Raw genomic sequence first — 23,344 nt, 5'->3', positions numbered from 1 at the left:
AGACAAGCTTATTCATGGGTATGGCATTATAAATTGTTACTACTATTTTGTTACTCTTAAAATCCTGTCTGAACCCATGTTTTCATAAGATTAGATTGCTATATCATCTCATTTGATTATTCAGATTAGCATTATCACATGTGAGCTTCCTGAGTCTATCAAGAAACAAGTCCCTTAAACTTTACAATGTAATTTGTTGAATATGGTTGTACTTTCTTTTTTGAGGTACTTTAGTCCAACATGAGACTGGCAGCAGGCAAGAGATCAGCGTGTCAACTACATCTTATTGGGAAATACCACACTAAAACCATTGTGATGACATAAGGCACTCTTAACCCTGTGGAATCAGTTGCTTGAAGCCATGGTGTATCAAGTTTGTTATAAATCACTCAAAGCTTTTCCCTATTATGCAATGCAAACGTGTGACCTCTTTTTAGAAGCGACTGACTCCCTGTCGGGAAGGTTTCCAAACAAAGGCCATGTTCTTTGACAATTGGCAGCCAATCAGATCGGTCGAATTTGATGACGTATACTCAACCTCGCGTAAAATCCACTTTTCGCGCTGAATGTGCATTTTGATGGGGAGCGTCATAAAATTAAAGTTATTCTCGTTATTTATCACAAATCATGTTTACTTGAAACATAATTTTGCCCTTTTTAAAGTTGCAGAATCATTTGGAAAGAAGTTTATGTTCTTCTGAGAAAAAGATAAAGAAAACTGCAATTAGCCATATCAACATAACTCTTTATTTCTACGGAACTTTTCTCTCTTCAGACCCGAGTAAATTGACGTTGCAATTCGAAAGTTAGTGTTTTTGGTATTACCGACAAGATTTGTTTTGAACGTTGATCATTGGCACACCAAAGAGTAAACTGCCGTTCAGAACTAGATTTGCTACCTGGGTCCGAATGATCTCTCTTTCCTCGAGAAAGCGGGTCGAGACCCCTCCCTTCGCGACATCCAGGCCTTTTGCGTTACCGTTTGCCGTCACTTTCCCTGGACCAAGCTCGAACGAAACACAAGACTTGCGGCAAAGGTGGAATCATGGCGGCCGAAAGTCCGTTTGGCGTCGGCAAGCTTTCCTTCGAGGAATTTGGAGGGGAAACTTAGTAGCGATTTGGAATTCTTGGAAGTAAGGTTCCCTTTCCAACAATTGGTGGTAGAGTCTGCGATTCTCTACCATCTAACCCCGCTTAAGCATTCACTAACGAGAATTTGTTTTTTTCATTTGCAGGATGTTGCGATATTTTCAGTTGTTATTGGTTATTATATTTGTCGGCCTAAGCGCCGTGAGTTCACGGGACTCGAAATCTTCTGACACCCCAGCGGACCGAGAGGGGAAACTACGTGAGTTCTGTCAGTTAATCCATTCCATATCTTTTAAAACCACATATGAGGTTGCTTGAACTTTGTCCAATGGAATATTGACCTGAAATATCGTGTAGGATGCTCCATAGTTAGGATATTGTACACCTATTTATTTTTGCTGTCGTACGATTTGAGACTTATCGTACCAAAAGAAGATTATGTTTATTTTCTCGTGCATTCTCAGTCAACGTAGTCCTAAATTTGAACCGATTTCTTTCGCCAGAGTCATGATTCCCCATGATGTTTACGAATCTAACGAAATTGCCAAGTTTAGTTGAATATCGAATAACTTTTTGGCTACCCTTTTCTGACCTTCTCTAGAAACATATGAAATCCCTGTTGGCTGAAAATCGAACTTATTTACACTAGGATAAAGAATCTTGTTTTCAATACCTGGCCCGTATTTAAGATGAAATATGTCGCCGTTGATTGTGCAAATTGTTCTTTAGTTAAGACCTGAGACAACAAAGCGATAACTAGCGAGGATTTAAAGAAAAGAGTGATGTTATTAACGAGTGACAGGAAACTTTGATTACCCTCTTGCTTTAGATTTGAGCAAAAATAGGAATATTTTTTTTGTTTTTGACGGACCTCCTTACGATTACTGGGAATGAAATTTCCAGTAGTTCAAGACGAAAAACTTACTTTGATTTCATACATAATTTGATCGACCAACGAATTAGAGTTAGCGGATCTGGCCAGCCCCTGAATACAAGATTGATCAAGAATTTTAGTCAAAAACTTGTCTGTGTCTGACTTGAAGGATGCTACTGGATCAACGTCTATCTACTCCGTACGTAAATTTGAGGGCAACAAATTTAACAATGAAGGAGCCCGAGCAAGAAGAAAGCTGGCTGGACCTATTGATCTTACTACTGAAAGGAAAATATTCTCAACCAAACGGAAGGAACTACCAATACTGACTATTTTCAGTGCAATCAAGTCTTGTTGTGTAAAGAGCTAATGCTGAATTTGTTAGCCTTTGGTGTTCTTTTGCCTTCAAGAGAATCTTTCAACACTGAAGTTTCTTCAGCTGCTTTGATTTATCACTTCTTAAGTTACAAAATCTATGGAAATGTAAAGGACACAGGAGCCCTGGATTTTATTTCAGGTAGAATCTTAGCTACTGGTTTACTTGGAAATCATCGAAAACGTGAATAAGTTTGACCACCAAAAAGAAAGCGGCTATCCTAAACAGAACGGTCAAGAGAGCATTCTTGACAGAACACCGAGAAGATAAATACGATTATGTTTCATAAGAAAGAGATTCTTTGCAGAGATGTTTTTAACAGTGCTGACGTTTATTGGTTGGTACTACTCAAACACAGGCGTGTATACTGAGTATTTGGTCTAGAGCATAGTTTGAATTCGCTGCTTTAATGCACACTTGAACGTAGGGCTGATCGGGCTGATCGGATAATGATTGCAAGGAGACGTATTGATGAAGCTAGCAGTTAGCGCAGTTTCCTACACTGAGAGAGATTCACGATTCGATTGTACTCCCGACCTTTTTCCAAAAGAAACTTATTAATGCTAACCTCGCCCACAGAGTAAAAACCAATCTGATACAGATATCACAATACTAATTGGAAAAAAACTGGACGATGAGGTGTCCAGCTTTACTGGCCAGGCGTGATTTACACCTCCGATCCATGCACCAATCAATAGGTACAAGATTACATATCGAGTGTCTAACCCTTCCTAGATTCATCCTCATCACGGCTGAAAAGTCAGTTTAAGAAAATCTAGAAGAGTTGAATGAAATTTAGCACCATAACTTTCCATTGCTGAGTTACACCAACGTTTAGATATTCTACGCAAAAGGCTATTCTTTTTTTGATGACGTCTTTGTGAATGAAGTAATTCATTTGCACGAAAGTATATATGCCATTTTTTGTAAAACTACAAACGCTTGATGGGAAGTATCTAAATTGGTTTTGAGATTTGAGCAACTTGATTGTCGAAACCAAACGACACCGCTAATAAGTAGCCTTTTCAAGTTTAGACCTTTGCATTTTACTCGCCCTTAAAGGAACAACTTTGAATCGATTGCTTTATGAAATTCTTAACCAAATACAATCTTCTTGCATCGCAATCAACCCCAGAATGACAATTGGCCTAATGAAGTTCGAACTAATAAACGATCGCTTATCTATGAAATAGAAAAAATCAACGTAAGGTAAGCTGTCAAATTAAAATTCAAGCAATATGTTAGGTAGTATTATCAGTTGGTTGATGAGGCTCAACTAACGTAGTTCCGAGACATAGCCTTACAGAACTGGGATTTTCATTAAAATGCATGGAAACGATAAATCTTAAGTAGAGCTTTCAAAAGGAGATGGAAACTGCCGTAATTTTACTTAAACTCAGAATGGTAAGACGACGTCCAACGAAGGAATTGCTACAGGCTTAATAATGTTTCTTGTACTATAGGTCAAACACTAAGCCAAAAATTCAAAACTACTCGAGTAGAATTCGTGAAGACAGAGACATATTTTGAGTTTACACAAGTGAGTGGCAACAATTCAATATGGTAAAACATCTAAAACGCCAAAAACCTCAGGTTGTGACGGTGTTTCAAACGATTTGGTGAAGAAATTGAACGATATTATAAGTCAGTCACTTAATGAACTGATTAATCTTCCCTTGACTTGCTCTAAGACACCGTACAGTTGGAAGAGAGCTAACATGCCAAGACGTCTAGTAACGACTTTCGTTGTTATTGAAACAAAAGGCACAACTTTTGAAAAATATCATCACGTATTTTAGCTAGATTAGTATAACAATCCACTTTCAATATTTCACCATTAATTCTTTTCCTATACCTAAGTTATAAATAAAAACATTTCACTTTTTTGAAACAGGTAGAAAAACCTGAAAATAGTTTTCAATATAACTTAAAGCTTACTTTGATTTGATTTGATTTGAATGTATTTATTATTGCAAGTACTTTTAAGTCAACACTTATGTCAATACTTCACAATTGTGATGCCATACTTGTAAATCATAGCTTTAATCAAGCTTGATCTTGAATTTTGACAATTTTATAGTAACGTTGAATAAGAACATCGCTAGTACGTAAAAATTAATTATTGCAAAAATGACAAATTTGCAAACTTAACTGTCTCATGTATCGTTCAAATACTTTAGAAATTTGATAGAATTGTGTAGCTTTTGGCACTTAACCAAAAAGAATGGCAATTTTACATGTATTGTAAGTTTTAAGTAACAAGTTTTGCTTCTTTTAGCTTTTAATAAATTCTTAAAGAAAATGGAAAAATTTATTGAAAACGAGAATAATATGCCTTGGAAATAACTGGAAATATAGTTCGGCCACTTTTCGATCTTTTAAAGTGCAGAACGCAAGTTTCAAGTTGTAATAACTAGGCATATGCTAAATAGAAGTCAATACATATTACGTCACGATACAACAATACATAACTAAGAGTACATTTGATACTGATTGACTGCGTTTTTGACAATGATGCATTTAAATGGACTTTAAGTTATTTTACACACTTATCTGAGCTACTTTTACACATGTGCATTTTACAAAAGTTGTTTTTTTTTCTCTTTGACAAAGAAAAACGTATCTAGATGTCTTAGCATTTGAGCAAACACTTAACCACAAAATATAACCACCATGTAAGGTAATAGCTCTGCACAAAGGGGGAGAAAATGATCTGGTGGGGAACTATTAGCCAATAAGTTTACCTTCAATCTTCTCCAAAATTTTGGAAATGACTGTCATCGACCAGTTTGTTGAATATTTTGAAAAATATTTGTCAAATTAAGTATTTTGGCTCTCTCACGATAAGGTGTACAAATCAAACCATGATAAGCTACTTGGACAATGTAATAAAGCATGGACATTTCAAGTTTAGGCTTACTATATTTCTCGATACAAAAAAGCCTTTGATTTGCGTAGATCACGAAACTGCAAGTCTGTAGAGTTACAAAAAAGGGTTTACATATTACTTGTAAAAACGATTTCCACAAGCCATAATTGGTAGTAATTTGTCGAAGCCTCAAGAGCATAAAATGTGGTGTACCTCAAGGAAGCATTTTGAGCTCGTTGCTTTTCATTGTCTATGTCAACGACTTGCCAAGCTGCAGTGGATTCTATTTTACAGTGCTTGGCAACGACACGACATTTCAGCATTTTGGAGACAATCCAAGAATACTCAAACAGGAGGCAAATGAGTGGTTGTGGGAGCTCCAATAGTGTTGGTTAGGTAGGGAACAGACTTGCAGTGAATGTTTCAAAAAGCAAGTACAATGTCAATCTGGCTGCGAGGGATCCACCTTCGAGAGAATAGGAAAACATCGTCCCGAAATAGCCACTAAATTCCTTGGGCGATGAGTGGACGATGAGTTATCTGCGGTATCTCATATCACTAATGTTGAAAAGAGATTAAAACGGACGTTATTAGGTTTAGCCATAATGGAAAACATATCCCAACAAGATTGAAAATATTAACACACTGGTCAGGAGGATATTAGAATATGATATAGAATTGTTTGGATAAGTAAAAATAATGGCCTAAAGCGCGATCAAGTTCTAATGTTTGACACTAGGGTGAGCTAGAGAGGATATGTCCCAACAAAGCAAAAAGCTGCATGGCGTAGAACGGGAAGGTACGGGTAGAACAAAACGCCTTACACAGGCACCTAGCTAGCCATGTTTCATTCAGCTTTTCTCATGTATTGAAGCCTACTCTGCACGACCACTTGAACCTAATATTGTTGGAAAGCTTCACATTCATGAGCAATCGTAACTTCAAGAAGAACTTTGGCAATGGTTTCTTCAGGTTGACCAGATTTAGGGGAAGACTCTTAGATTTGGAAGGTTTTATAATCATAATTTCCAAATTAGCTACCCTTTTTGCGCCCGTTGTAGCCTGTTTAATTTTCAGTTTTTTAAACTTACAATCTAACTAAAACTGATGTTCATGCCCTTCCCGAGTTTTCTTTTTTGCGAGCTGATCATTAGCTCATCGTGGGTTTCTAGGTACTCTCCCCCCATGCGACCTCTGACGGCCAAATAATCCCTGACTTGTGCCATTGACAAATTAGTTAAAATTTAGAAACGAGCAATGTGTTGGATTGCAAAAGCTGATTGGAAGAATAAACGAGTTCATTATTCCTCTAGTTCAAGGTGCTCAAACTAGAAGAGGATTTTATTCGAGTGGCGCTGAAAATATGTATCATTTGTCTCGCCATTTGGGTTCTTATAATAAAACTGAGGGTTTAACAAATCACATTTTGATTTGTATTCTGTGGGTAACTAAGTGTTCTCTCCTTTTTTACATGGGACATTTTCCTTATGTTATTAATCTGAGCTAACGTGTCATAATGCAATAAAAAACCAACGTTTTCCATTTTGAAGGCTCAGCAATTCAAAAATATGAGTTTTTGGGTATTTGCGTCGAAAAGTAATCGATAATTTTTCTCATAGTATTTCTTTTACAATATGCTGCTCGGGTTTTGGTACCGAAAAACATGGAAATTAGTTTCCCACAAATCATAATTGTTAGAATATTTGGACACACAGTGCGTTCGAATTTGCCGCTCTGGGGAGCCTTGAACAAAAGAATGAGTTGGGATTATTAATTAAAAATCTACCTAAATGTCGTTTAAAATTGAGCAATGGATCATCTAGTTAATAGGTTAATAGAATAGTGAAGAGAGCACGGCAATAGATTATAGAAGCCTGGTGCTCGGTTTAGTACATGGGAGGATTTTTAGACCTTCACCAACTTTTTATCTGAAGGGTTAAAATTACATCGGATTTCATACGCAATGCCTCTTCTGTCACAAACGTTATATCTTATTCCTAGGTTAGGACTAAGTGCATGGAGACATCTAAAACATAAAGGATCAGGTAGCGTTCGCACCTTCGCTGAATACTATATAATTCATGGGATTGAAGTCTTTCCCACTGGCTTAAGTGGGAAATGCCATGATGTATCTTCTACAACTTCTTGGTACTTTTTCAATCTTGTTCAACCCCACTGCGTTCATAGGTGCCCATATTGGGGAAGCATATTCTAAATTCGGTGGGACCATTGACTTGTAGAGAGTTTTGTATTGTATTTGCATCTCTGTATTTGAATGCTCGGTATATCCAGCGGAAAATCTATTTGCTAAAACTATACAAAATTCAGGCATCATTATGCCTCCTGGCATCGTAAAACACCTTTACTTATTGCAAAACAGTTGCAGCACTAGTACATCAACCTCAAAAATGAATGAAGCTTGTAGGGACATTTGGTTCTCACTTGAATTACGGAAATCCACTTTGATTTTCATTGAAAAAACAATATTTTTAGGAATAACAAATGGTCGGTCATTCCACTTCTAGACATTCATACTTGGTCCCTTCTCATTTATTTTTCATTTTCTACGATCTTTTTGCCAACATTGCTTCTCATCTTCTGTCTCCTATATTCAAATGATCAGACGAAATGCCTCTTCATACTAATGTTAATCTTTACCTCTCTTGTAGTATCTTTGTTCCAAATCGTGAGGTAAAAACCAGATTTCTTTTTCTTCAATTCATCTCCTCTGAATTTCAGATTCTTGGATCAACGATGGTTTGCGTAAAATTGCTATCGTATGAGATTTATGTGATCGTTTTATTTTAGATTTCCGAACGAGCCCTGCATCGGCCAAGCCAGCAAGAACGGAACCTGTTACACGGCCGATGAGTGCACCTCCAAGGGAGGAACCAATGCAGGCACTTGTGCCCAAGGCTATGGAGTCTGCTGTACCTGTAAGCTTATCCTAGTGAAATTACTTCTCACTTTCTTCTATTTGCAAAAGATCAAAGCTCTCTCTACTCTGCGCTTGGGTCTGGAATTGAAAAATCTCCCTTTATTTTAGTTACTGAAAGCTGTGGTGCCACCTCTAACGAAAATTGCACCTACTTTGAGTCGTCCGGAGGGGAAATTGGGGCCTGTCAGCTCAAGATCTGTCCTTGTAGTGACAACATCTGCCAGGTAAGAATTGTGCTCTATGAATGAATGGGCCATTGTTGTAGCAATGGAAGTCAGAAAGTTGCCACATTAATGGTTATCCGACTTGTGAAATGGCACAAAGACGGACACTTTTGTAACGGTGTAACGTGATTTATTTTAAAACATAAATTATTTGTATATTGCTTTTCTTGTAACCACATCAAAAAGGGCTAAAAAGGCCCTTCTCATGTAACGATAAGGAATGTAATAGTTATTGAATATCTTTGCTCTCTTTTAAGAATTCAACACTTGTGATCTACGTATTTTTGTTACTGAGTTACATCAATCACAGTTGTTTCATTCGGCCTGCCATCTGATGATTTTGAGGAAATATTCTCGCTATTTTATCGCAACCATCATTAATTTAGACCTCGCCCTCGGGACTAACTGCTTGTTCTCCCATGTAAGGTTTTAATGCAGCAAATAATGGTTTACGTTAAATAACATGAAGAGGCTAAGACTCGGCTTTTTGAATAAAAAGAGAACGCTTGGCCAAATCACTTTTGTTGTTAGACTCTAAAACGTGTCAAGTGCTGATATTTTCATATCTTTGCTCACCGCCTAGGTCGGGTAAAATCAGAACAGGAGTATATTGTGCAAATGAACCGTCTTATTTTTTAGCTCCGTCTGGATTTCAACCAATTCATGATCACGGGCCCCTCCACGTCCACCGTGATCGTCAGTGCTCATAAGGGAGGCGTGATTGGAGCCCCAGGAGCCACCAAACCCATTTCTTTAGCCTCACGATGTCTGACTGATACCTTCTCCGTTCTCACCCCGTCTGGCCAATCTCCGCCCTCAATCTGCGGCATCAACACGGGCGAACACAGTACGGGAAAAATGCGACTGGAGTGCTCTTGTGCAATACTGATACATTGAGCTTGTTTTCGATTGCAGTGTATGTGGACTCAAGTGCTACTTGCAACGACCTGGTTTTCCAATTGGGAAACACGGCTCAAGGAACGGGCGTCGGACAACGCCAATGGAGCATCAAGGTATTGTGATCGGCCGACTTTGAGTGGGCTATGCATGGACGTATAACGAGACCATTGTGCTTAACAGACTAGGATATATGCTTGGTTGCAAATACTTGATCCATTTTCAAATCAGTTCAGTGGTGCTAAACCTACATGACTTTAACCATGAACCAGTTAAGTTGACATTTTATTACTTTGTTGTTCCTAAGTCATTACGACATAATCACTTGCATTCAAAACTTCAGTTTTGAGTGTTAGTGAACATATGAAAAGGTAAAACCAAGACAAAGAAGCTGTTTTCAATATTTGACGCATTAAAAAGAGGACTGGACATGTTCTTATAGGAAGCCTATTTTCAGGTTCTATACTCGTTATTTGATATTGATCATTTCAATTTCCTCTCGGGTCACCAGAAAAACCTAAATTCACTCAAACACGTTTTCCACGTAAATAGTGGTATTTAGTCAAACAAACGGAACGTGCCCGTAAACCCAATATCTACTGTAGAAAAGCATAAACCGCAACAGACTCAAGCCCTTTTTTCACGGAACCCAATTGATTCTGTGAAGTGATGAGACCTGAAGACAACGGATTAATCCCATCAATTTTCAGTTCACCCAATACAATTGTGATTATCCCAATTTGGCACCTGATGGCTGCACGCAATACTATTTCGGAGCCAGTATGGACACCGTTCAGACCTACAATTTTGCAGGTGGACAGCATTTGGCCAATCAAGACCAAAACATTTGTATCAGGTAAAACAAACTTGCCTGAAGGCATTCCAGCACCTCCAAAACTAAATTTTTGTCACATTGTCAAAGCTATTCGTCAAGAGTTTGGGATGCGTCTGCTTTAGATGAAACGAGAAAAAGGGAAAATGGGACAGCTCTTTGGTTGCTCATTTTGAGAAGAAGAAAAAAAATCGCAAAGCAATAACGTAGACGATTGGAACGGAGCATTTTATTTTAGCTTGAAGATTGAACTTGCATCTGGTCAAATATGAAGTTTCCTTAACGCTAAAAAGTAAATAAAGAAATAGTGCATCCTAATGACACTGTGGCTCCGGAAAGCTTTAAAAGGGCCCGTGCACGTCGAAAGACAAATGCAACAACACAGGTTTTAGTCCACATGGTCTAATTTTGATCAAACACTTCTTTTCTTTTCGTTTCAGGCGTGAACGGGGAAATTGCCGGATCTGTTACGCCACAGTCATGGAATCTGACTTCATGACATCGGGCATGGCCACGAAAATGGCGATTGCAAAGGTACAAAGCTTATCCCCCCCTCATTTGGGAAAACAAGCCAATACCCCAGGATCATTGTTAGGCCAAATACTAATAGGCCCCTCTTTTCAGCCATCGTCTTGTTGTGGATATGGAACGGCGGGAACTGGCACCAACTTCGATTGCGTCATCATTCCTGGAGCTTTGAACCCTGCCATGTTGTCCATGCAAGGCATGTTCAGCCAATTCTGTGGACGCTCGGCTGGAATTCAAAACACAATCTCGACTGTCGGCAGCATGATGTCCAAAACCATCTGCAGTAAGTTGATCGTTTTCCAATACCATTTAAGAGAAAGGGAGGCGAGTTTCCTTAAGGGTTTGTACCTCGGATTTAAGGCTTGGGCATTACCCACAATGAGCATTTGCTCACCACATTGGCGAGTGTATTTTCATACCGGTTAACGTCCAAGACCCTAACACCGAGGTACGAGCTTTAAAAAGCAGGCCTCTGGACTGGTTTTGTGCAGCCAATTGGTAAATTCAGTCGGGATAACATATATTGAAATCTTCAAGACTGTCATTTGAAAAACATCATCTTCAACGTGCCTGATTTTCGTTTTGAAAAGTGCGCGTAATGGCATCCACCCATTTTGTGTTGTCTCCCTCAACCAACTTTGATTCCCGAAAGTGGAGCCATTTTGCAGTTGGGTATCCCCTTAAAAGATGGCGACCAAAAGTATCAGAGAGCGTTAATAGCTTCTTACATCTTTGTTGAAGAGGTTTTTGATACATATTGCTGCAGGATTGTGATGGTGAGGATTTCGAAATGGGGTATCAGAATAAGTTGAAAAGGCACTTCCATTTTGATGACTTTGCTGGCTATTTCTTTGTATTGTTTATCATATAGACCACACAAAAACACATTGTGTACAGTAAGATCGAGGGAAGTAGATAAAGGGCTGAAGAGATAACAAAGAAATTAATAATTGCAAAATCCACTCCTTAACGTTAGGCGGCTAGGTCACAAATGAAAAGGAAGAATAGCCAATTCGTCAATTCGCTGGGGCATTCTTTTTCTGAAGTTTCTTAAATGAAATAGGGTAAAGCTTTGAGTGATTTATAACAAAATTGATACACCATGGCTTCAACCAACTCATTCCACGGAGTTAAGAGTGTCTTTTGTCATTACAATGTTGTTAGTGTTTTATTTCTCACTAAAATGTAGTTGAAACACTGAATTTTTGCATGCTGCCACTCTCGAGTTGGACTAAAGCACCTCAAAATAGAAAGTACACCAAAAAATAGTAGGAACAATCTAAAATGCCATATCCATGAATCAGCTTGTCTTCGAGTAAAACTTCCCAATGTCCTTGAAGAAAATACTAAATGATGCTCGTCATGACAATACTTTTTCTTATAAAGCGCATCAATTCAAAATCTGTTTGGAAACTTTTTAGTTCGTCAAATGGCTTACATTTGTAAAGTGGAGCCACATGTCAATCCTTGCGGGTCTCTAACAGGGTCTCTATTCACAAGTGGCAAGAAAATTCCTTTGCAGCCACTCGTAAACACCTAGCCAAGGAAAGAAGTTTCTAACCTTGGCGTTTGGTTTCGTTTGCCTGCGTGAGAGGAAACATAATACCTATAAAAACCAGTTTTCACGAAAGAAAATGGAAAAGGAGGATACCAATACCGATATGAAGCCAATTAGGACACAACAAAAATAAAAGGTCCGAAACAAATATGGGACCTTTAAGCCGAACCAGTTCTTCCGGTGCTTGCCATATCTTTAAAGAAAGAAAAAATTCTCTTGAGATGAGCCGTGGACAATGGTACACTGGACATATTTGACGCCGCCAAAAATACCTCAATACTACAACGGAAAAGTTAGAACTTTTGGACTGAACCTTCGGACCAGAAATTGAAGAAAATTCTAGACACACTGTCCAAGCCACGCAGATTCGAACATAAGTTTTACTCTGTAGCTCAAGGATCATGTCTATAGAAGAATTCTCGGCCCCACTCTTTTTTCTATGGTTCAAATTTTTAGTTGCCCAAGTTGATGTTAAGCTAAACGGTTGATGCAACATGGACGAACAAAGAAATTTGACTTGCGTGAATAAAAATTACGAGGGAGAAGAATTCGTGTAAAGTTCCAAAATAAATTTGATGTCAGTGGTTGCCAGAAACATCCAAGCACTTCTTGACTCGTTGAGTAAAGGTATTTTAACCACCACAGAGCGAAAAGGAGCCAACTATTGCACGATCCTTGAACTCCAATGTCAATAATCTTGAATTATAAACAGTTCAATAAGTGAAAACTGGATCGTAGTGATTGGAAATGATCAGCAGCAGCCTCGTTGAAAGGATGGAGGGTGAAAATTGCAGTTTTAGTCCGGTCTCTTAATGAGATCAAAGCCTACCGAGGTATCAGAAGACAGTTGGAAAGGTGGAATAGAGATGCCTAGCTATGATGTTTGTTGCCGTTGATTACTCAAAAGAAAGTTATCAGGTCGCCATCAGCTAGCTCTCCTCTACTCCAACGAAGGCAGATCCCAAAAGACCAACCTATCTGGATAATTCAGATTCATGGACTCCACTGCCAGCCTCGTCATCCTTCTTGTAAGGTTGCGTTCCATTCCCTTCTGTCTCATTCCAGCCAATGTTCCCTGTAGACGAAAAGAACATATAACATATAAAAAGATCTTTGCATCAACCACGTCCCCTCTCCTTTCCCGTGCCCCCGTCATAGCCGACCTCACACTTCTCTTGACGGATTCCAGGGGATTGGAAGAATACTTAAGTTAGTTCGTTTTTGCCGACTTTTTAACCCACACAGAATCAACATTTTCTGTAGTTATCACATTGTGACACAAAAGGGTCGCCAGCCAACCAAGGCGCATTGAGTAGAGCGGTTAACATCATATTGGTCTTCGAACTTTACTTGCGTCTGTTCATATAGGAGATTCGAAGCTACCGCAAGTACATCTAATTAGCATCTTGCTTCATATGTTTGATAATATGACAATTGATGTTATTCATCTACTTGTTCACGCTTCTATCATTTGTGATTTTTGGTCAGGTAACGACTTTAAGATGGCAACCTCGAGTAACTTTAATTTGGGTCGATCTGTCATTTCATTTACAGATTTATCCGAGCCAAATCTTTCATGATGCCAAAGCCTACGTTTGTTAACATTTATTGCATATTGCGTGTTATCTTTATAACATTTTGGCATCTGCATCAGTAGTGTACATTAAGTAGTTTCAAGACGAAAATTTTGAAGCGAGACTCATTTGAATTGAAATTCACAGAATATTTTCCTCAATACGTAATTTACAAAAAAGAAAATTAACTATAAGACGCCACTCATCAGTTTTATATCCATTATCATTTTTAGCCGACCGACAGCCCTTCAATATTCGCTTCTTGTCCGACGCCTTTGAAGGAGACATGGAAATCTTGATGGGAGTGATGTCCGGATTCAAGCTGACCTATCTTCAAACTTCGAATGGTTGCAATAATTAATCAAACGGCCTGAAAATTGATCGCAATCCAAAACCCAATCAATCGCTCAACTGACATCATCTCGTGCTAGGTTCCCATCTTCCACCACTCGGGGACAAAAACCAACATCAATCGTAATCTTCAATTCTCAGTGGGATTTTGCAATCCCTTTAATGAAGGTCATTTACTTTACTTTATCCACTGACTATATAAATAAAACGATTTGCTCGATAAAGACTTGGAGAAATATTTGTGTATCCTTAACCATGGATTTCTCCAAGACTTGGATGACACATGGCAAAAAGAAGGTGACCCATAAGGGAGAAAGAGATGGCCTCACTGTACTCTTGAAAAAGCGCCCTGAACATCATTTTTAGTGCTTCTTTCGTCATATAAAGTACTAAAACACCAATGGCTATACATTTTTGAGAAATATAACCTATTGCTAGTCCCTAATTTCAAATTATTACTTCGTTTTAATAACTATGAATGAAGGTATTGCAGATTCTAATATCGGTTGGCTCAATACCCCTCCCCCATTTAAAGAGATTGACAAATGCAAGATATGAGGTTACTTGTGAAACAGTGAAACACAATACCAAATACAATATTTCCTAATCTCTTCATTTATCTCTTTCAAACAATAACCGACCGTCTAGTTACATTACCTTAAAGTCAGATCAAACTTTAAGAAATAACTTTACCCTTACTTTTTGGATATTGCAATCAAATGTATGTAATCCCAAGCAACTGTATCAAACAAAATCGTAAATAGATTGAAAATAAGCTTCCAGATGATGTGTCCTTCAATAAGAAAATCAAATGTTGAATTGAATTGAAACAAGCACGATGATAAACAATGAAAAACAGTTCATTAGAGGCTGAGGAACCTTTTAATGACTATCCAAAACAATTTGGAGGGTGTGCCATGGCTTCTGACATCGGAAAAATATAGAATAGTTAAGGCTGGGAAGGAATTATGCAATCATTTATTTTATTTAAAAAATAATTTGCAAGAACATTCAAACAAAATACTAAATGCCTTATCAGTCTGACTTCTGTTTTTGATGGCAAATCTTACATGCTGAGGAATGTCTCACTAATGCAACATGCAACATCATACGTGGGAATTCGCTTGCTCGTCTCTAGGGCTTTTTTGATAAAATCGGAAGAAAGTTTTTTTTGGAAAATTCTTGTGCATTGGGACTTGCAACAACCTCTTACCACCCTGTTGCATTTTTCCCAAACAGAGAAAGTTAAGCCTGATTGTCTTTTATATCCACTGATATACCTCCTTTATATCCACTGATATGTTTGGATAAAATCAAGAACGTGAATACTTCAGGTTGGTTGAGAGGTCTTAGGAGCAACTTAACAATCGAATATTGAAGAGCTGCAATTTAGTTACTTCTTTCCACAAAAGTTTGATTAGAAAATCTAATTCGCTCGCTGTATTTCCAAAAGTATGGAAGGCATGGTAAACCATAATTTGTATATTTTTGAACCAACCCGGACTTCAAAAAGCTTGGAAAATCTGTTTCAACAATTTTATTGAAATATAGTTGTTCTCTCACTCGTAGTGAGCACTTTTTATTGCAATCCATTTGGATGATAAAGCCAATCTGAGGTCCAATTCTTGATGTTTCTGGTTTTCGGCATTCACTTTTGAAATACTTCAGTAAATTCTAAAAAGTGATTTTCAGGACACGATTGTGAGAATGAATCCATTAGAACATGTTGTAAAGTAGTAAGATGGTTTACTTTAGCATAGCTCTTTTGGGTAAGGAAAGGTGACAATTAACTTCTACTAAATAAGTAATAGGTTTCTCTCACAGTGTTCAATATGTTTATAGGTATTTTATTACAAAAGGGTTTCTTGCCAGACATTTAGGTGATTCAGCTACAAAGCTAAAACTCAGCCACGTTGCGATATTTTGAGAAGTGAGCTTTTTAGATTTTTGGATTCCTATAAAAGCTCTCTTGCAAAATTTTAGAAAAAAAACTAATTTTGAAGGAATTCCAAACACTTTCAAAGTTTTTCTTTGCGTTGAGCTTACATAACTTCATTTTATTTGTTATGCACTGATGAGCATATATTTTATTTGAAAGCAAGATAACTGCACAAGTTTCAGACACTTCGTTAGGCCTGAAATAAGAGTTCAAACCATTGAGTGCCACAAATGTTGTCACTGATTGCTCACTTTTTTTTCATGACTGTGGTTCTTACCTTCAGATTTTCCCAATGAACACACTATCAGGATGATTTGATTGAACTTTTTGTGGCAATATCACTTTGTGTTTTAACAATAATTTAAATTTGTTTCATGGGCTTCAGTTGTAGAGTAAACAAAATTCATATTGGGACACAATATCACTTCATGATTACAGAATAAATAACTGAGCTTTTCGAGTAAAAGCTGATTCATGGGTATGGCATTTTAGATTGTTACAACTATTTTGTTACTTTTTAAATCCTTTCTGAACCCATTTTTTCATAAGATTCATTGCTATATTATCTCATTAGATTATTCAGAATAACATTATCACATGTGTGCTTCCTGAGTCTATCAAGAAACAAGTCCCTTTATATTTTACAATGTAATTTGTTGAATATGGTAGTAATTTCTTTTTTGAGGTGCTTTAGTCAAACTTGAGACTGGCAGCATACGAAAGATCAGTGTGTCAACTACATTTTAGTGAGAAATACTACACTAATACCATTGTAATGACAAAAGACACTCTTAACCCTGTGGAATGAGTTGGTTGAAGCCATGGTGTATCAAGTTTGTTATAAATTACTCAAAGCTTTACCCTATTATGCAATGAAAACTTGTGACCTCTTTTTTTTAAGCGACGGACTCCCTGTTGAGAAGGTTTCCAAACAAAGGCGATGTTCTTTGACAATTGGCAACCAATCAGATAGGTCAAATTTGATGACGTATAATCAACCTCTCGTATCTATGCTTAGAGCATCTATAGCCTGGACACTCAATTTGCACAAATCATGCATCATAAAGAAGCTTAATTCTGGTGAAATGTTTTGCTGTCATGGCCACTTCTTGACTCGAACGCAACTAGGGTTCAAACTCATTTGATACCCAAAGCCAACTTTACTTTTTATCCCTGTTTTTTATTACTATAAATGGACATCACTTGATTTTGAATGAATGACTTATTTATTTCTGGTCGCAGGAACACGAGATATACGGTTTTAAATTTGTATGGATCCTATTGATCGACCTTACGGTTTCTTATATTCCACGTCACAGAAAGATGATTGACTTCTTGGTTGCTTGGGGAGGGTAGGTTCTGGACGATCTTTGACACGTGTTCTTTTCACCCACATGAACCTCCATTCGTCCGGCTGTAAGGGGATGATTTAACCAGCCTTTTCCACAATACCAAGCCAGCAGCGCTATCGCACGAATTGTAATTACGTATATAGAAACCTGGTGTGTTTTCTGTAGAAGTTCTTTATATTCCGCGTGTTTTCTTGTTGGTATGTTCAAGGTAGCTTTCATGGCCGCAGAGTGGAGAGAACTTATCTTCCTCAAGACTGGATCATTATGAAATAAACTTACATGTAATTGAAAGCATTTTAACTATAATGTGGCTCCAAATGCTCAATATGTTACAATTGTCCAACAATGAAATGCATGATGCATTGTTTCTAGTTATTAGTCTCCTCACTTGAAAAGAGAATCCCTGAATAAGCACCCTCAAGGCGAATGAATCGGACCAGTCAAACATTCCAGCCCATTTCACCACTTTGGAAAATATTTGTAATAAAGAGTTTGAATAAATAAGAATAAGATGAAAGGTAGAGCGACCCCATATATCTCCTTAAGCCATAAGGCTTGTTTTCAAGAGGCATGCGATTGGAATTATCGAGGGTGGCAAGTCAAGTTTTCCTAGCGTTTTCAGGTTTGGGATGTCCAAAAGGGTCTACCGCCAATGGAACCATTGTCAATCTCTGAGTATTAGCTTAATGGAGATTTAGCTGAGCTTAGATTATGCGCACAAGAAAAACCAGTTTTTAATGCAACATGTGGTTGGGTATGAGGAAGTGATTGATTTCGTTATTCGCCCGCACCAATGTTTTAACGAGTCGTCAAGTGAAAGTGATAGAGGCAATTTGTCTATAATGAAATCGTTCCAAGCCTTGGGGAAAATATAGTGTGGTAAATTTTGAATCTAGCTGAGTCGGTGAAGCGGTGGATCAAATACTATTTTATTACCTCTCTTAATTCTCGCCGAGATTGTATTAAAGATTGGCGGAATTATATCTTTTAGGCAAAGAAACTTAAAATTGAGTTTAAACTTTACTAGATCCTGGATTTGAAGAAGACCTAGCCTTTTAAAGGTCTTGCTCGTGTGGTCTGTCCTCATCGCTCCCATAATCCAACGAACCGCCCACTTTTTTGCCGTTTCCAGGGATTTTATTGCAGATGATTTGCCGAAGAATTCGATCCCATAATCAATTCATGATTTTATCAAAGTGTTAAACAAAAGTTACCGTTATTGAGAGGTTAAAGCTTGCTTGTCAAAAAAGAAGGTAAAAAGGGTCTTTCGTATCGTGTGATTGAGCACAGAAATATGAGCTTTCATATTAGGTTTGTCGCCGATGTAAAGTCCTAAAGATTATACTGCTGTTTTTGCGTATTTTCTTCCAACTTGTTGAATGGCATTGCCGTTCAAGGAAGTATTCAAATCATAAGAGCCATTGCCGTTCAAGGAAATATTCAAATTATAAGAGGCATTGCCAGGATTGAATAAAGTCAGTTTAGTTTTTTTAGCGTTTATGGTAAGTCATTTGAAACCAGTGTTGAAGCTTCTTTAGCAATAAATCACTTTCTCTCTCTAAGGAACGGACTGTAGCAAATTTTCTAATAGACTTTGTCCAATTGATGAAAAGTAACAGTTAAACGAATCTGCTATATCTTTCGGGTTATTTACCACTTTTACATTGTAATTTATTCTAGTTGGGAGTTTCCCCCCTTTTTGGAGTACCCCAACAGGCTTTTTGCACCGCTCCACGTTTTACTTGAGGTGGAGAGTTCGAGTCAAAATATGCTTGCCAATAGCTTGTTTCGCTGCCTCAATTAAAATATAGTATTTTCTGGAGTATTCTATAAAAAGTAGCTCATTCTCCTCGGTGGGGTTTCTTTGAAAACTTGAGTGTAACAGTTCCTTCCTTTTACGTAGGATAAGCAAGCCGTTAGACATCCATAGCTTGAGTTTGTAATTTGCCTTAATGCATTTATTCCAATTCTCTTTTCATCAATGGTGATAAGTTCCGGCACGGTGCTTCTAGTTGGTACCACAACCCTTTGGAGCCCATTCGTAAGTCCGGCTAGGCGTGGATCGTGAAACTTACCAAATACCGTTTTCCATTGCCGATGCCGGCTTGGTGAACGTGGAGATTGACGCTAAAAGTTCATTATCCGTAATCCACTGTGGAGCATTTCTTTTTTTTACGGACTTCCTTACCGCTACCGGGATTGGAATCCCAGCAGTTCAAGACGAGAAGATTATTCATTTTACTTGACTTTGATTTATGTATACATTATATTATTTGATCGACCAACGAATTGGAGTTGGCTGATCATTTGAAGCACTTCGGATTAGACATGACCAAGCCTTTCCGCCAACCTCCCTTTTCAAGTTGAGGGTGTTAGTGAATTGCTTTGTAACTTCTGTGGGCTTAACGGTTTCGACTTTCCCAGATCGGTGTTCACTTCCTCCTACCACAATGCCCATGATCTCGGATTTCAGCAAACCCAATTCGATCATTTGTGTCATTTTCTTAGCCAATGTTGGGTCCCTTAAATTCTTATCATTATTCATGCTACATGATATTCCTCCCAGGCTCTCACTGTCTCACTGTACGTTGTTTGCATACCAGGATTGCAGTTCTCATGCCCAAGGAAACCCAAGGAAGCTGATCTATCCTGATTAAACCACTATTTCTGCATTTATATTTGCTCGGTTACCCAACTGATAGAGCATGAATAACAGGTCATGGAGGGATTAGAGAGCAATGACTTTACCAAGGCCTTTGACAAAGTATATCATGATATTTTGTAAGACATAAATAAAACTAATAATCCAATTGAGAACCTTGCCTTGGATCGTAATCTCATAAGTTTCATTCACGATTAGAACCAATTAGTTAAGGTTGAAGGGTCGCTTACAGACATAATGTGTGATGTCTAGATGGGTGTTCGACAGGGATCCATCTTTGGCCCTCCCCTTATCATCGTCATCAGTTCCATTTGGGTTGTATTGGGAACGGTCAAGATTCAATTAACTTTGTAAAGACCCTTGATTTCCCAACCTCATAACATCTTCGCCTTAAGTTTCCCAGGAGGATATATTTGTGTGTAGTGTAACGATCTTTAGCATTCATATCTGCAACTTTGCTTATGACTGAACATAGTTGATCTGCTTTCATCGCTTGATAAATCAGTTAGCATTGGAGCTGCATCCTGTTCACTTTTATTCATTGCACGCCATAACATAACAATGCAGTGAGGTAAACTTTGAAAGGGTTCATTATTCCAGGAAAGACATCATAATACAACCTTTTGATGACGCCCATAAAGCAAAATGAGAGATTGTTTTGAAGGATGACGATTTCATAAGTCTTGTTTGGCAAACCTCTTCTTGGTTTCATGGATGTCGATATAAATTCAAAACTCGACTTGTTTTTGAGGTTGCTCGTTCGTTTTCCGTCAGATACTCCTCGTAATTAAACAATTTCCAAAGTACAGAAAAAATATCTTTTTCTCGCGCGTTATTGAAAATGTTCATAGTATCGTATAGCATAGTGTCTAGCAAGCCTCTTGTTGAAAAGTATTTCTCCTTGAAATGCACCTTTCCCGTCACCCTTCCACAACAGATCAAAATAGCGTTAACATTCTGATTTCACTCGGAAGCAGCTGATTGGCAAACGGTTTTATTTGTCTGGGCTTGGAATGTTCATATGTAGACCACTAAAGATTTGAGACGGCTTTGGTCGATATCAAAGGGGGTATTTTGAAGCTAAAACTGATGCGGTACGAAGAATCCCTGTGCGAAGCCCAAGCAATTGCAGCGCAATACCATGAACTGAATCACGCAACCTTCTTGATTGTGAGATAGTTCATTCATATCCATGGATAGTTATAGGTGGCTTTGAGCCCTTATTATTGAAAACTAATGCTCTTGATATGCTTTCAAAATCGAGGAAACATGTCACAGAACACAGTTTGGTTTTCAGGCAAGTACTGCAGAAATGTTTGCGCAAAAGTTCAGCCGTTGATGCGTGATTATTTGTTAAAAGGGTAATGAAAAATTAGTTATTCGTCGTGCGGATTCGTTCAAACAATTTCTTCAGCTTGCTGTCTTATGGATCTAGGGAAAAGAGTTAGAAAACCAATAGCTAAGGTTCTATCAATTTCGCCAAATTGGGCACGCATTACCTCAGTTGCAAATTTTTGAGAGAAAACGCCACTTTTCGACCTTTTATCGGCTTTCCTACTATAGTGGGACTAGTACTATTGTTGTAAATGAGTCGGATCTGAATACCATTTTTATTGTCGTGATCTTGTTGGTGACATTTTCAATCCCCATGTAAGGTAGTTATAGCCATCAACAGTATTCGTTCAGACAATAAATTTGACTTCTATTAAGGGAGAACATGTTGAGCTCTTGTTTATTCTCATTTTGCGCTCAAGAAAAACGCAATTTAAATTCCGGGGAATGGGAACGCAATTTTTTTGCAAAGGTTGCGCTTATGTGAAGCTTTCCAACAATATCAGGATCAAGTGGTCTTGAAGAAAGGGCTTCAATACATCAGAAAAGGAAAGTGAGACAAGGCTAGGTACCTCTGCAAAGCGTTTTGTTCGACCCGTAACTGCAGTTCCACGCCGTGCAGCTTTGAGCTTTGTTGGGACAACTACTCCCTAGCCATAGAGTATGCCTTATGGTGCGTCTACACGACAAGTAATTCGGCAAATAATTAGCCATTTGACAAACATTGTTTGGCATTTCACAACTATTTCTCGATTTGAACATGTTTAAAGTTTGTTTGCCAAAGAGCAAATATTTCATGAACGACAGCATCCTCCCCAGCCCTTCGAACCAAGATGTCCATTTTCAGTAATTATGGAACTTAACTCTTTCGATCCATGATGGTTTATTACAAAGAAAAATGTATTGATTGTGGTTCATTTTGACACAGAATAACCCCAACTTAGAGTATGAAGGGGCCTGGAATTGTCAATCGATGTTCAAAGTCATCAGATGTCATCCCATCCCCTCTTATTCAGTAGTCACACTTCCATCCCCTTTCGAGGATTGAGTGATGAACGATGATGATCGATCAACCAACCAACATAACACTTTTCTTCGGAATCCGGATTCATCTCCTCCCGTCCAGACAATTGAAACATCAACCCCAGTGAACACAACCACCCTGGGCCTGTCCTCGGGCTCAGCCCAGTCCCGGACCCGGCCCCTTCTTTTACATCCGTCTGTGAGCAAGACTTGAGCGAGCCAACCCAAAGCTAGATATGGATTCCTTGACCTCGTCCCAAGAAGACTGTAGACGTTAGTTGCCATCTCGGATGCGAAACAGCTGAAAAAGAAGCTGCCGTAGAGGTTGCACGATTTTAAGCTTCTTCGTGCGTGATCAGTCTCATTTTGTCCCTACTTATGCAATACGTTCAAAATATATGACTACATGAAGAGAACCATATGTAATAACCAAGAAGGAAGAAATACATGAACACCTCAGCTTAAATGGTCAATTGCTGAATTTTCTATATAAAATCAATAAATCATCAGTAAGAAGAACATGCATTGTAAGTTTAAGAACAATTGGGACTAGCATTGGTTGACAAGTAATGGTCAATAAAAATTTGGTACAGTGCAGCCAGCATATATCACCTATGCTAATAATGTCAATTCCCTTATATTGTTGTTATCTCAAAGTCCCAATTCATTCTTTTTTTGCAGACTTCCATACCACACAATTAAACTTACTTAACTTTTATTTTGATAAATTATTTGATTGACCAATGAATTAGCGTTGGCAGAGCTGGTTAGTCCGTGAATATGGGGTTGATCAGGAGATTTCATCAAAAACTTGTCCAAGTCTGACTTAAATCCTCACCTACATACTCCCTATGAACATTTGAGGGCAGCAAATTGAACAATGAAGGAGCCCAAGAAAGAAGAGAGTTGGACTTCATTGATCAAAT

The 23,344-nt window shown here is 38.2% G+C and overlaps 1 protein-coding gene across 1 annotated transcript; it reads left to right on the top strand.

Annotated features, from left to right (window-relative positions):
- Positions 1-1,082: 1,082 nt before the first annotated feature.
- LOC131892065 (uncharacterized) lies at positions 1,083-14,334 on the top strand. The gene is made up of 11 exons (XM_059241800.1): positions 1,083-1,133; positions 1,236-1,348; positions 7,878-7,899; positions 8,017-8,144; positions 8,255-8,370; positions 9,010-9,217; positions 9,286-9,383; positions 9,978-10,123; positions 10,540-10,633; positions 10,724-10,910; positions 13,993-14,334. Exons 2-11 carry the CDS (start codon positions 1,237-1,239, stop codon positions 14,118-14,120), a joined length of 1,239 nt encoding a protein of 412 aa, XP_059097783.1. The 5' UTR covers positions 1,083-1,133; position 1,236; the 3' UTR covers positions 14,121-14,334.
- The last annotated feature ends 9,010 nt before the right edge of the window (positions 14,335-23,344 follow it).

This window comes from Tigriopus californicus, chromosome 12 (genome assembly GCF_007210705.1).
Source record: "Tigriopus californicus strain San Diego chromosome 12, Tcal_SD_v2.1, whole genome shotgun sequence".
NCBI lineage: Eukaryota > Metazoa > Arthropoda > Copepoda > Harpacticoida > Harpacticidae > Tigriopus > Tigriopus californicus.
Note: the sequence above shows the minus strand (reverse complement) of the source record. Positions and strands in the feature narration are given on the sequence as shown.

Excerpts from the sequence above, each read along its gene's own strand:
- LOC131892065 (XM_059241800.1), top strand. The coding sequence starts at position 1,237 with ATGTTGCGATATTTTCAGTTGTTATTGGTTATTATATTTGTCGGCCTA. Across the intron at positions 9,384-9,977 it reads AACGCCAATGGAGCATCAAG|TTCACCCAATACAATTGTGA; the intron begins GTATTGTGATCG and ends ATCAATTTTCAG. Across the intron at positions 10,124-10,539 it reads GACCAAAACATTTGTATCAG|GCGTGAACGGGGAAATTGCC; the intron begins GTAAAACAAACT and ends TTTTCGTTTCAG.